General features: G+C 49.6%; 1 protein-coding gene across 1 annotated transcript in view; it reads left to right on the forward strand.

Moving 5' to 3' along the window:
* The window catches only part of FRMD4A (FERM domain containing 4A), a 180,466-nt gene that overhangs the window by 134,348 nt on the left and 33,255 nt on the right, over nucleotides 1-12,863 (forward strand). The window contains exons 12-13 of the mRNA XM_017807716.1: nucleotides 5,396-5,472; nucleotides 9,506-9,644. Coding sequence (XP_017663205.1) covers nucleotides 5,396-5,472; nucleotides 9,506-9,644 — 216 coding nt within the window. The remainder of the gene's footprint in view (nucleotides 1-5,395; nucleotides 5,473-9,505; nucleotides 9,645-12,863) is intronic.

The raw sequence follows: 12,863 nt of genomic DNA on the forward strand, positions 1-12,863 counted from the left end.
CAAAGAAAAATATAGGTCACAAAGATCTCTGGAGGTCTCTAATCCAACTTCCTGCTCAAAGTTGGGCCAACTTCAGAGTTCAGTCGGGTTACTCATGGCCCTAGTGTTTGACCACCTGCACTGATGGGTTTGGGGTTTGGGGTTTTTTTTGATATATCTACTCAGAATTTCCCTTGCTGCAACCTTACGACCTGCATCTATTGCCTCCTATACTTTCACTGGGCACCTCTGAGAAATGTCTGTCTCCATCTCCTTTGTAAATCCCCCTCTAGGTCATCAAAGAGAGCAAACAGCAGGTAGATCCCTGTAGACCTCTGCAGATAGTTTGATTCTGAACAGCTACCAAGTGTGATGTCTAGAACCTCTGAGAGTGTGTGCATCACTGGGTGACCCATTCAGCCTGTGCCACAGCTCGGGTGCTTCAGCACACAGAAAAAGGAAAGAAAATGAGACTCCTGCACAGTTATATTTGGTTCTTAATAGATAAAACGCAAAAATTATTCACATCGTGTCCCCACAGTGCACTCGCCCAGTCTCAGCACTCTCCCCAGTTCAGTGCAAGTCCAGCTCTTCTGGGCACAGGAGGCAACAAACAGTATCAGGGAGCCAGTACCCCAACCACAGGATTTGGAATTACTCCAAAAGGTACTATTTGGGCATGTTTCTTTAGGTACCACAATTCAGAGAGCACTCTGCACCTACCACCGGTGCTGCCCTTCAGCAGCAACCCTCTCTGTCCTGAGCTGCAGGGCAACGCAGGAGCCAACAACAGCCTCATTACTGCCAGGGATTCCCAAGGGTATGGCATGGTCCTTCCACTGGATGCTCAGGCAAGGCTCCCTGAGCACAAAGGGACAGAGCATGGCCTAGCGCCTGGCACTAACTCAGCCCCCCACACCCAGGCCATGAGTGACCCAGCCAGAAGCAATCCCTGATGTTTCATTCACAAAACACGCTCCCTTCTTTAACAGGAGCCTCAGGCATTTTTCAAATACTCTGACACTGTCCCTACCTCCTGCTGTGTGCAAACTCCACGGCACCCGCCTCATGGTCAATAAAAATGGTAAAAAACCTTCTCCTGACTCACATGGCTGAAATGGATGCAGATCCCTGGGCCTTCTCTCCTCCAGGCTCAGCTTAATTAGGGAGCAGCCAGCAAACCACAAGTGTGCTCACAAAAGAGGTTTGCATCTAAAAGGCTTTGACTGCAGCTCTTTGTAACTAGTCACAAACATCTGGTGCCTGGCAAGCTTGCCTGCCTCTTGGAAAGGGTTTCCAATGAGAAAATTCCTGTAGCCTGCACCTGAATTCTCCTCAGCGCACCATGCAGTACTCAGATCTCTCCCATGGCTCCTCTTCTAAGCTGCCAGCTTTGCAGAAGCCATTTCTGGCACTGATTTCCCCACCATGGCCGTCCACCCACTATAACGCATTTTAAATAGTGCACGTGGTCTGACAGAGAACAGTTATTCCCTTGAATGTTTGTGGGTTGATAAGCAGTTTTAAAAATTCAAGTGATAGTGTTGGTCCCGGTTTTATTGGCACAATGAAACAGAGCCCACGGTGGGGACAGTCCCCTCAGAGGAGGAGGAAACAGGAGTAATTATTTTCTCCTCTTTTCTCTTTGCTCCTTTCACGTGCATGTGTGAGTGTGCAACTGTGCTCAAAAGCCAGCCTTGTGGAGACTTCCTTAAATATCTATCGAAGATTAAATGATCTCATGTGCCTGTAATGATGGCCTCTACCAAAAACTGTTCCCATCTGAAAGCTGCCCAGTGCTGCATGATCCAAAATGAGCTGCTGACCTCAGAAGAGAACCCAGCAGGCAAACCACCACATCACAGAGACTCAGCCCTCTGGACGCACTGCTAATTGTCCCCTTGTCTGCGGGCTCTCAGGGAAGGCAACTACTCAAGGGCAGGGGAACTGTGCTCCCAGCTTGTGTTACTGAGGGACTTTCTCCTAAGCCTCATTTCCAGCGTGTTTGTGGAGATGCTGTCCCAGTCCCTGCTTGGGACAGGTACCTTTTGCCTGGCAAAGTCACCATACCTCAATCTGAATTGTCCCACCCACAAATGCAGGCACTGGATTCGCCCCTGCAAACTAACCAAATAACCCAAAACCAAGCCCAACCTCAGTGCAGGGAGAGGCAAACCTGCCATGAACATGGATGCTCTGACTGAAACCAGTCCCAAAGCCAGCAAGCATCTGTTGTCACTGCATTTCCACAAGATCTTGCTGAAATTACGACCAGCTCCCTGCTGTGACTCTATTCCCCAGTGAGGGTTGCGAGCACCAGTGTGGTAAAAGGATCTTGATGGGTAAAAATTACGCTTTCTTTTAAGAAGACCCACTAATGGCACCTCGTGCATCTGTCACTGCATTAACAACATCAATCTGAGACTGTGCATAAGCTGGGTAACTGGTGAAGAGAACAGCTTGCTTACATTAGGAGGTCTGGCTGAAGGGAGACCTTTGGCTTTGTTTCTCTGGAAGGGTTGTGATCGGCTAACAGGAAAGTGGATACTTTCTTGTGGGTATTCACATTTTTGCAGATTGGATCCCTTATGTATACAAAGGGGGAGACCTCTCAGATCAATGTGGGAAGAAGGAGTGGGAGACTGTAGAATAATATTTGGGAGGGCAGCAAAGGGAGGGCAGTTACAGCAATGGTAAAACACACGTGTGCATTCTGGAGAGCAGAGCTATGGAAAAAAAGACACAAAGTCAGGTTGTGGGGTCACTTTCACCCCCTCCCTCCCAAGAGTCTGGATTTGCCTCCTTCCACACCCTGCCAAGAAAAACAAAGAAACTAAATATAAAAATGCAGTGATCTGGGGAGCTGCTCCAATGCCCAAAACGTAGGTGTCTAATGCTGTTTTAGGCACTGCTGGTGATCCAAGACATCTGAGTGGGGCTGGCAGATACAGCACCAGACCTATGGCAGGCTCCCTCCCTCCCAGGGCAGCAGCCAGAGGTCAGGCAGGGTACCCTGGGGCATGGAAAAGGGCACTCCATGCCTACATTTGGGCATCTGAACAGCTTCCCCAGAGCCCTGTGTGTTTGGACAGTTGGAGTTAATCATAAAAGAGAAACAGAGCTTCACTTAACAAATAGCACTGTGAGATTTGGTAGCAGAGAGGGTAAAATAGGATCTGAGCACAGGGGACAGTCCGGCTGAGTTGGAGGGAGGAGGATGGGCAGAAGAGGAGGACGATGGGCAGGAAAGCAGCTGAGTAGAGCAGCTGCCAGCAGCTCGGAGAAGTTTCAAATTCCTTTTGCGCCACGCCGAAATTTAGTCATAAATGACAACGGGGGACCTGGGGACAGAGGGGTATTTTCTGAAGGGTGTGATCTGCTGGCTTTTTAGACTCTTATGTGTTCCACATGTCTGAGCGCCTCCCAAACACGTCCTCTGCACATGCAGTGCACCACGGCTGCGCTATCCTCCCTGCCTTGCAGACGGGCATCTGGAAGCACAGAGGGATGGATGTTTTCAGCAGCCCACATGGCAGTCTCAGGCTTGACCCCAGTTGTTGTCAGTGGGAGTTTAGGCCCCAAACTTCCTTTTCATGCCTTTGAAGCCGGGAGCTTGCAAGGGAGACAGACTTCAGTCAGCCTTCAGCTCCTGGCTTAACCCTTTCACCCCATGCCTGTCCTCCCTCGGTGGGTAAAATAGTGGGTGTTTCTGTGCTTCATTTGGTGATTACAACTTATATGCAGCAATTAATTTTTCCAGTGGAGGAATAAAATAATCCTCTAAGGGCACTGTAACTCAGCCCTCCAGGCTTCCTATCCCTCCTGGTCCCCTTTCTCTCCTATCCCCCTGCAGTGCAAACAGCCCCAGAGTACGAGGCAGCTCAGTGCCCTCCTCATCCTGCACCCTTCCTTCCAAACACCCTGTTAGAGGAAGAAAAGAAAAGGAACACAAAAAAAAAAAAAAAAAAAAAAAAAAAAAAAAAAAAAAAAAAAAAAAAAAAAAACACCCTTGCTTGGAAACTTTTACAAACAAATATTTTCAATTTTGCTGCTCCTGAAATATTAGCGAGGAGAAAATTTTGGGTCCTCTCCGTGGTTTGTTTTATTCTCTAGATTTCACCTCCACCAGGAGCTTAATCAGTGCAAATCAAATTACGCCTCCTGTTTACTTATCTCCAGAGCGCTGACACCGGCAACCCGGCTTATCTCGGCGTGGCAGGAGCCAGCGCCTTCCTTGGGGGTAGGACAGGAACTCCACAGAAGCTACTTGTAGTGGGAGAAGGAGCGTAAATCAGGGAAAGCTCTGATGGCTGTGCTCCCTAGCAGCGAGGTTACGCTCCCCATGCTCCGCTGCTTGCCAGGGGCAGTGCAGGGAAGCCGAAGTCCAAGATGCCCACGGGGTGGAGGCTGCCTCCTCCCAGTGGATTAGCAACCTGGAAGCCAGGGTTTGGATTTTGACTTACTCATTTGTAAGGAGGAGGCGGTGATGGACCTGTCTGCGGCGGTGAAGGTGGGGTAGTTTGCAGAGCTGACACGGTGTTTCACAGTCACCGCATCCTTCGCGCTGCTCCTGTGGTCAGACCGCCCTCCTGCCAGGGAAAGGGGGGTTATTTCCCAGCAGAGGTGGGGCACAGAGACCGTGTGAGCACATCCCACTGCCCAGGAGCACCGCAGACACCCCAGAGCTGGCCCATACTGACTCAGGGGCGAGGAAGTGCCGCATTTTACTCCCGTAACAGCTTTGTGCCTCAGTTTCCCCACTAGTGATAGTGTTCGCTTTGTCACCGTGCTGTTCTGAGATGCCTCAGCAGGGCAGCCTGTAAAACAGAGGTATGACCTGCTTATTGCCGTGCTTTGCACTGCTGGGAGCACCTGGAGCCTTGGGCATCGCCAACACGAGCCTGCCAGCACCTGGGATAGATAAACTGACTCCGCTGGGCTCATGTTCGTGCCAGTCTTACGTGGATTGCGTGATAAAAGCAGAGCTGGGTATCGCACTTGGGTTGAGTGGGGTGAGTCGCCCTCATCGGGGTCTCACCTCCTCCACCCGCGGAAAAGCTGCTGTGCTAGAGGGCCAATGCACACCCGCTGCATCCTCCAAGGAAAAACTATGCGAATCCCGGGTTTCCCCGGCGTTTGCGTGTGTTTAAACGTACTTGGCCCCGCAGAGTGAAACCGGCGCCCTTCCCCGCCTGCCCGCGGCTCCCATCCCGTCGCCGGCAGCGGGAGGGAGGGACGGAGGGCACCGCCCGCCCCCGGGGCTGCCCCGCGGGCCCGGGGCGGGGGGCGCGGGCGGGACGCGGGGCCGGGGCGGAGCGGAGCGGGGCAATCCCGCCGCAGCGCTGGGAGGGAGCGGCGAGCAGGGCTGGGCGAGGGATCGCGCGGAGGCGCCTCATCCCCTTCATTCTCCCCGCAGATCTTTCAATGGAGGCAGCTGGAGAACCTCTATTTCCGCGAGAAGAAGTTCTCGGTGGAGGTGCACGATCCGCGCAGGTGAGCGATAAGACGAGCCGGGATGAGCCGGGATGAGCCGGGCTTTGCGGTGCCGAGCCTTGAGCCGGGTCTTGCGGAGCCGCGCTGCCCTCGCTGCTGTGCCGGGGCTCGCTGAGCTTGGGAACCCGTAAGAGAGGGACAGCGGGTGCCAAGCCGGGGGCTGCTGCTTCCTTCCAGCGGGACATTTCTTGTCCGGGTGGGTGTTTTTGAGGATGTGTTTCCCCTCGGCTCCCAGCGGTATTTTTTTCTCCTTCCCTCTGTTTTGGCACCTTGTGACCCCCGGGACTGTGCAGCTCCGGTGCCCGAGCTGCGGTGCCAGCAGCCCCCGTGAGTTTAAGGGGGTTTTGCCTTGTCCCCGTGTTGCACTCGGAGCTCAGAGCTGGGCACCAGATTTTGTACTCACATGCTTCCTTGTAAATAAATATTCAGTAGTGCAACTGAAAGGAATGGCACGGAACCAGAGGTTTACCGGCAGCCTGGATGAAAGCCCATCTGTCTTTTTGGCACAGGAGTCTTGTCTTTTCTTACTTTAGAAACCTGAGAGTTAGTTCAAGGGACTGTGCTGCATCTCATCAGAGTATTCAGCACCCCTTGTGTGTTTGCGTTAGTGGATGGTTACTGCAGTGACCAGCGTGAATATGGATCTGTAAGTGTTTCTCACTAAAAGCAATGTCTCACTTGCAGTGTAAGTATGATACAACTGGTGGAGACCAGCTCTGTTCCCAGGCTGATTTGATGTGCTGCTGGTAGTAGTGTGTTTTGCTGATCACTCAGCTGTGATCCTGTTTCACCTGTTTCCCATGCCTATCTGTGTACTAATATATGTACTTTTGTTAGTGGAATTTTGCATGCAGTTTCTGTGCTTATTTATCCTGATATGAACACAATCACACCAGTACAGTGGTGCCTGTCTGCAGAGGTGCGTTTTGTTAAAGCAAAACCAGAATAGAGCAGCTCATATCATTGTGCAGCTCTAGGTCGGCAGAACCTTGAAGCATCTGCTTAATATTAAGCACGTAAATAGTCGCATGAAATCTAGCAGAGCGAATTCCCAAAGTTGAGAATCCGCTGGGAGATCTTCCAGCAGCAGGAGCTGGGGGTGGTGCACTCCTTCCCTCACCGAGCCTCCAGAGGTGTCAGAAACCTTGCTGCAAGCAACCAGCAGCCAGGAGCCCCTAAATGCCCTGAGTTATGGCTGTTTCCTGCAAGGAGCAGTTCCAAGGAAAAGAAAAGAAACAGCTCAGGGACTTTAAGAATCATGATGATACTTGCAATTCAATGTCATGCATGAAACGTGACCACACAGAGGAACCTCTTCTGTTTCATTCGTGTTTAGATTATAGGAATTAGTGACACAGAAGAGCTTCCGCTTTTTTATTCCATTCCGTTTTTTCTCTGAATCAACACCAGGAGGACAAAGCCCTGTCCCAGGTTGTCAGCCTGGTACTTTCTCGCTACAAGGGAATTTTTGTGGCTGGGTTTTTGATTCATTTTTGCATTCAGAGCACCACCATCCAGGTCGAACTGGTGCTCTGGCTGTAAAGCAGCACGGCACGTTGCAGCGGCGTGGTGGGAACGCAGCTCAGTGTGTAGTCTCCTGGCCAAGTGGGATGGACTCCTGCGAGGAGTTGTTCAGCATGTGGAGGCGGAGGAGTAGCCAACACAGTGCTCTCTCCACATTCCTCTCTGTGTAGCCAAACCAGAGCCTGAGTCAGCGAAGCCACAGTCAGGAGAGCGAGCGCAGCTCCGTGATTGTGGCCAGGGCTGGGCAGCACAATGTATGTTTTTAAACCCTGCCTCTGCCCATGGCTTCCTGTCCCCAACAAGCCATTTAACCTCTCTTCACTGCAGTTACTTATCCCATAAAGGAGAAAAATTATACATTTTGGGGGTATCAACAGGGTTAATTCCATAGTGCACGTAGCATGCATGGAGGGAAGTCATGGAAAAAACACCCATGGGCCACCTCTCTCAAGTCCTCAGAAGACAGCTGTGAAAAACAAGTCCACAGCTCTGACCAGCAAAGTCTACAGACTTTTGGGGTCTGCAGTTTTGATGGGAAACGTGTACAAATCCCAAAGAGAAAAAAAATTGGAAATCACTGCTTTTATGACGAGAAGAGGAATGGTTTGCAGAATATGTTTCTAAGAGTTCTTGGAGTAACTACATTTGAACTGAATAAGATTACATCAGAATTAAGGCTTCAGCCCATGTTCGAGTGCCTTAATGCCTTGCATGCCAATGTGCTACAGTGGTTTGTGTCCCTTAAACCAACATAAAGCACTCAGAGTTGGATCTCTTTCTCTCTCTAGCCTCAGCTTCAAGATTGTCTCCCAGCGAAGCCTTCATTCCCTGTCCAGTGACAGGAATGAGGCAGCTCAGCAACCATCCTCATTAGCACCAGTGTCCTGTTGTATCCAGGGAGAATTTTGTCATGAGAATAATACTCCTAAATGGGACAGTTGCATGGAAAGGACTCAGCACAGGGTAACACTGAAACCTGAGATCCCAGTTGTCTCAGACCCTGTTTGCATTGGCCACTGCTGTTTTCTCAGAAATTTCACCCCGATTTGTAGCTTCATAATTTGACTTTAACACATTTTGAAGCACTGAAAAGGCCCTGAGATACAAGAGCTGTCAGTCCTCTCCCAAGCTGAACATTGCCAGCAGTTCTCATTTTGCTGCAGAGTTTTGGTTTTCTTTCACTTTTGGCTGTGTCACAACTTTCTTTGTGTGCCTCCCCTCACCACGTTCACCTCCAAGTTTGGACAGGCACCAGAGGAGAGGTAGCCACTGCAGGTGCAGGAGGTGGCCTTAGCAGGCTTGAGGACTTCTAAGTGCCAGTAAAAGAGTCATCTATCTCTTGCACAGCACAGTGGAGCTCCTGGCCCTCCTGCAGTGCTACCTCCACACCTGCATGGCACAGGGTCCCTGCTGATGGTGGCAACCCCACTGTAGTACACCTGCTCCCCAGGCTGTCTCTCGCACTGGTCCCTCTTCCAGCATCCACATCCCTGCATAAAAGGGACAAGTGTCACGTTTCTGAGTGAGCCTCATGAAACATCATTTCACGTTGTACTCCACCACACGACTCTTCTTAAAAGACTGGAGAGGAGGCCCTCATTTGTTTGGGACTCTGTAGATTGGTGGTGTGGTTTATTCCAGCCAGCTCTCTATCCCTGCAGTGGGAGGAGTTCTGCAGACCAGGATGCTGTGAACCTGGATGTGCCAGTGTGCTGGTGTCAGGGGCTCTGCTGGTGGAGCTGAAGTTGAGGGATGGGGAGGAATAATCAAGCAGTTCCATACAGCTGTGAAAGCACGGGGAAACCTAATCTGTGGTTTTTTGCTATGTTTGAGAACAATTGGGAGTCCCAGAGAGGAAACATTTAGCTCTTATTTTTCCTGTTTTTAAATTCACTCAGCTAATCATTGAGTACCGTTCTTCTCTCCAGGGTACTGGGCAGCCCCCTCCAAGCCTCACAACTCCCTTCTCCCATACACTTGGCAAGTCCTGCTGTATCTGTTCACAAGGTATCTGAAAAGTTTCTCCCACTTTCCCTAAAGTAGCCATCGTTCCTATGGATCTTTAGTTGCTGTGTGGGTCCTAATATTTGAGAGCCTCTGTCCAAAGCCAGAGTTAGTGGAGGGTGTGAGGACTTGGCCTCAGGTGTCTCAGCATGTAATGAGACAGAGCATTCACACCTGCGTTGGCCTTGGTGACACCCCTGGCATATGTAGCAAGTCAGCACCAGCTCAGCCAAACCCAGGAATACAGTCAGAACTGGACAAACTGGATCATCTTTACTGTTAGTCCTCTGGAGCTTGCTGTCTTGAGGAGATACTTAAAGTAAATGCTCTCCTGGCTTGATTAGCTATTTATTGCTGTTTTCTAAGCATTCTTTCTCATTAGCACAAGGGCGTGCACAGTAAAGACAGCAGCTTTTACCAGGAGATCTGTGTGGCAGGGTCTGCCACAGAAAGAAATGCGATGCAGCCTTGGTGTAACCCCAGTTCATTCTTTTCTCCTCTCCAGGGCATCTGTGACCAGGAGGACTTTTGGGCATAGTGGCATCGCTGTGCATACGTGGTACGCCTGTCCAGCACTAATAAAGTCTATCTGGGCTATGGCCATTAGTCAACACCAGTTCTACCTGGACAGGAAGCAAAGCAAGGTAAGCATGTTGGAGTGGGAAATGCGTGTTGTGGTTGGTGAGTCCTTCTCACTCCTCACAGTCTCAGCAAGGTCAAGTCCAGGTGGTGGCTCCTTTCCTGTCCTCCCTTTCCACCTGAGATTGGGAAAAGGCAAATTGACCCAAAGTATCTGCTAGTTTTGGCCAGATTGAGAAAATCGATACTGAATTCATGTCTGTGGGAGTAAGAATTGAGGAAAAAGCTGTACTGAACTGTGGCCAAATTGAAGGAGCCAAAGTTTGCAAGAAGATAGGGTCACATCCCTGTCTGGATGTTTTCCATGTCTTGAACTCTCTCAGAAAGTTAGGGCAGCTCCCAATAACTGAGTTCAAAGCAGCTTCACAATTTACACCTGTTTCTTGCTGTCTTGAATCTTTCTTGCTGTCCCTTGCATTTTACTATCGTATTTTCCTAGAAAGGAGGGGTAGGGATATTATTTTAGGAGAGGGGCGGGAGGCTGACAGCCTGGCCTTACAAGGAACTGTCTTGATCTGGTGCTGGACAAAGGGCCACGCAGTACACAAAAGAAGCCACCTTGAAACCAGAGGAGTGTGTGTTGTATAATTCCTTTCATCAGTATTTTTAGGCATACCCAGAGCAGCAGGAGATTTCTTTGATCACTTTGAGATCACTTTGAGACAGAGGGGAGACTTCTTGTGCAGACTTCCCTCTCCATATGAGCACACTCGTGACAAACTTTACAGAGAAGACAGAGTCAGTATTGAGTGGGCACGTGCATTGTCCCCTCATCTCTGGGGAAAGGGCAGAATATACAGGTGATGTTCCTCCAAATGGCTGAAACCATCTTAACATCTTGCTATTGCTGAAAGCGCTGGGGGCATTTTCAGGCAGGTCCCTATCAGATCCCTCCATGGGCCAGTTCAGCCCCCTAAACTGGCAGGGAAACATTTCTTTTTCCTGCTTTTCTTTATTGCATTTTTTTTTCTACCAGTTAAATGAATTGAATTGGCTTGATGGAATTTTCTGAAGGGCCATCAATGTGCTGTTAGTCCCACTCTAAACCGTTCTGACATTGCTTTCCCCACCATGAGCTCTGTGCTTTATTGCAGAGTGGGTAGGACTTTTGGATGCCCTGGGCAGAACACGCGGTTGCACTCTTTGGCCATGTCCCATCTAATGGAAAAATCCAGGTTTCACCTCAGCTGCTGTGAGCTGTATTGAATTTAAAGATGTAGCCAACTTCCCACCCCTGCCTAAGTGCCAGCTGTGAATATGGACAGAATTGCACGCTCACCCAACACCACAGGATGCTTTCCTGTCCCCCTTCTCTGCTCAGGATCATCAGGGCAGTGCATAGTCTTCTCTGTTAACTCAGCAAACAAACAGAAGTTTATTTTTCTTTACTTTTAGCCAGATGGATTTGCTGATCTAGCTGTAAGGTATTTAGGTCACAAGCAACCAACAAACAAAAGGAGATTCCCTCCTCCTCTCATTTCTTTGGTAAGAAACTGGGCCTCTGAAATGCCCAGGACTTCCCTTCAGTGACTTCTTTTGTTGTTGGCAGATTGTGTTTCAGTCTGATCTCCTCTCTCTCACACTCCTAGAGACAGCACCACCCACCAGCCCTCATTTGTCAACCTGTCACGTCTGTGACCATGTCAGTGTGCTTTGTCACAATAATCCCGGTGGTCATGCTGAGGCTTTGAAGTTAAGGCACACAAATATTTTTGTCCCTTTCTCTAAAAAGAACTGGTATTCTAGTCAGATGTCCTCATCTTTGACGTGACACTGTCAATATTGATAGATCCATCAATTTTAATTGATCAGTTCGTCCTGCTGGTCACTTCAAGGACACTGTACTCATGTGGGCTTCACTTTGGAAAGCCAGTAAATCATATCCCAGAGTGGGGTGATGTGAAATGTCTTGGTTTCAGCTCTCAGGGCCTAGACAAACATTTATTTGAGTTTCAGGTCACATGGGTTTGCAGCCCCTTAAATCTCAGGCCCCACTTCAATTGAATCCCCAACTTCAAAGCAGAACTTAGATATTCCTTCCTTTCATGTCCAAACTTGGCATTTCACATCATTTTGACAAAAGAAAGAAAAATAAAAACAAACTTAGAAGAAAAAACCTGCTGGAGCTCACTGCAGCTGAGCCTTTGCTCCAGTGATGTAGATTAGATGGCAGAAGATGTGACATAGTGATAAAAAAAAGCTTGAACTCTGTTCTTCACATAAATGGGCACCAGTTGGATCTGGACCTTCTGCATAGCTCCACTGGAAAAAAAAACCCTTCACTTGATTTTAAAAAGAAATAAAATCAGCTTTGCCTCGATTCTGACCCTTTTAAAAGTGAGGTCCCAGCCATCTTTGCAGCCTCACTCCATGTTTAAGTCCTGCCAGCTCCGGGTTCCCAGAGTCTCGCTTGCTGCTGATCCATCTCTCTCTCCCTGCAATCAAAGCTTTACGCAGAGACTGAAAAGATCCCCAGCTTGCAAGTGAACTTGTCAGTGTGCCGAACTCCTGTCAGCTTCCCTTTTTTGGGGGGAGACAGATGCAGCAGGACTTCAAGTCATGTCTTTGCTCTGTTGACTGCACTGAGTCAATCAAACGTTTGGCCTAGAAACCTCGAGAAGTCCTGTTTTGTGGGAATTTTCAACAGCACGTTCCACCGAGTGCAAGGCTTTCTGGCTGAGTGAACTGGTAGAAAATAGGCCACGGTTTTCAAAAAATCACCTCTAGCAAAGCCTCAGCACCTCAGAAAGAGGGATAAATTCATCCCTAGTGTCCATCTACTGCTGCCTTCCACTTATGGATTTTTCTTCACCCTCTGACCCCGTCAGAACAGTGCTGGGGATCAGTTTGGCCTCATGCTTTGAAATGACTCATGAATGAGCCAGTCTCCCTCCATGTAAATGAGACTTGGCAGGTCTGCGCTAAGTGCTTTAAAATTTCTGAGCCTGGAGGGACTGCAGGGCTCAGGGGAGTGCTAATGGGGTGTAATCCAGCTTTTCACCCTTGTCTGCAGCACACAGCCTGCCCAGGCCTCGCACTGGCTGTTGCTCAGTGGCCTGTGTGGAATGAGCTGTTGGGCTGATTCCTGCTGCTGCTGAGAGCCTGTCCAAAGCACGAGACCACCCGATGCTGATTGGCATTGCTGTAGGGAGCAGAGGCAGCATGGAAAATTAACCCTGTTCTTTTCAGGAGATGCTACATCCCCACTGTTTAATGCAGGGCAC

This window comes from Lepidothrix coronata, unplaced genomic scaffold (assembly GCF_001604755.1).
Source record: "Lepidothrix coronata isolate B3197 unplaced genomic scaffold, Lepidothrix_coronata-1.0 Scaffold20, whole genome shotgun sequence".
Lineage (NCBI taxonomy): Eukaryota > Metazoa > Chordata > Aves > Passeriformes > Pipridae > Lepidothrix > Lepidothrix coronata.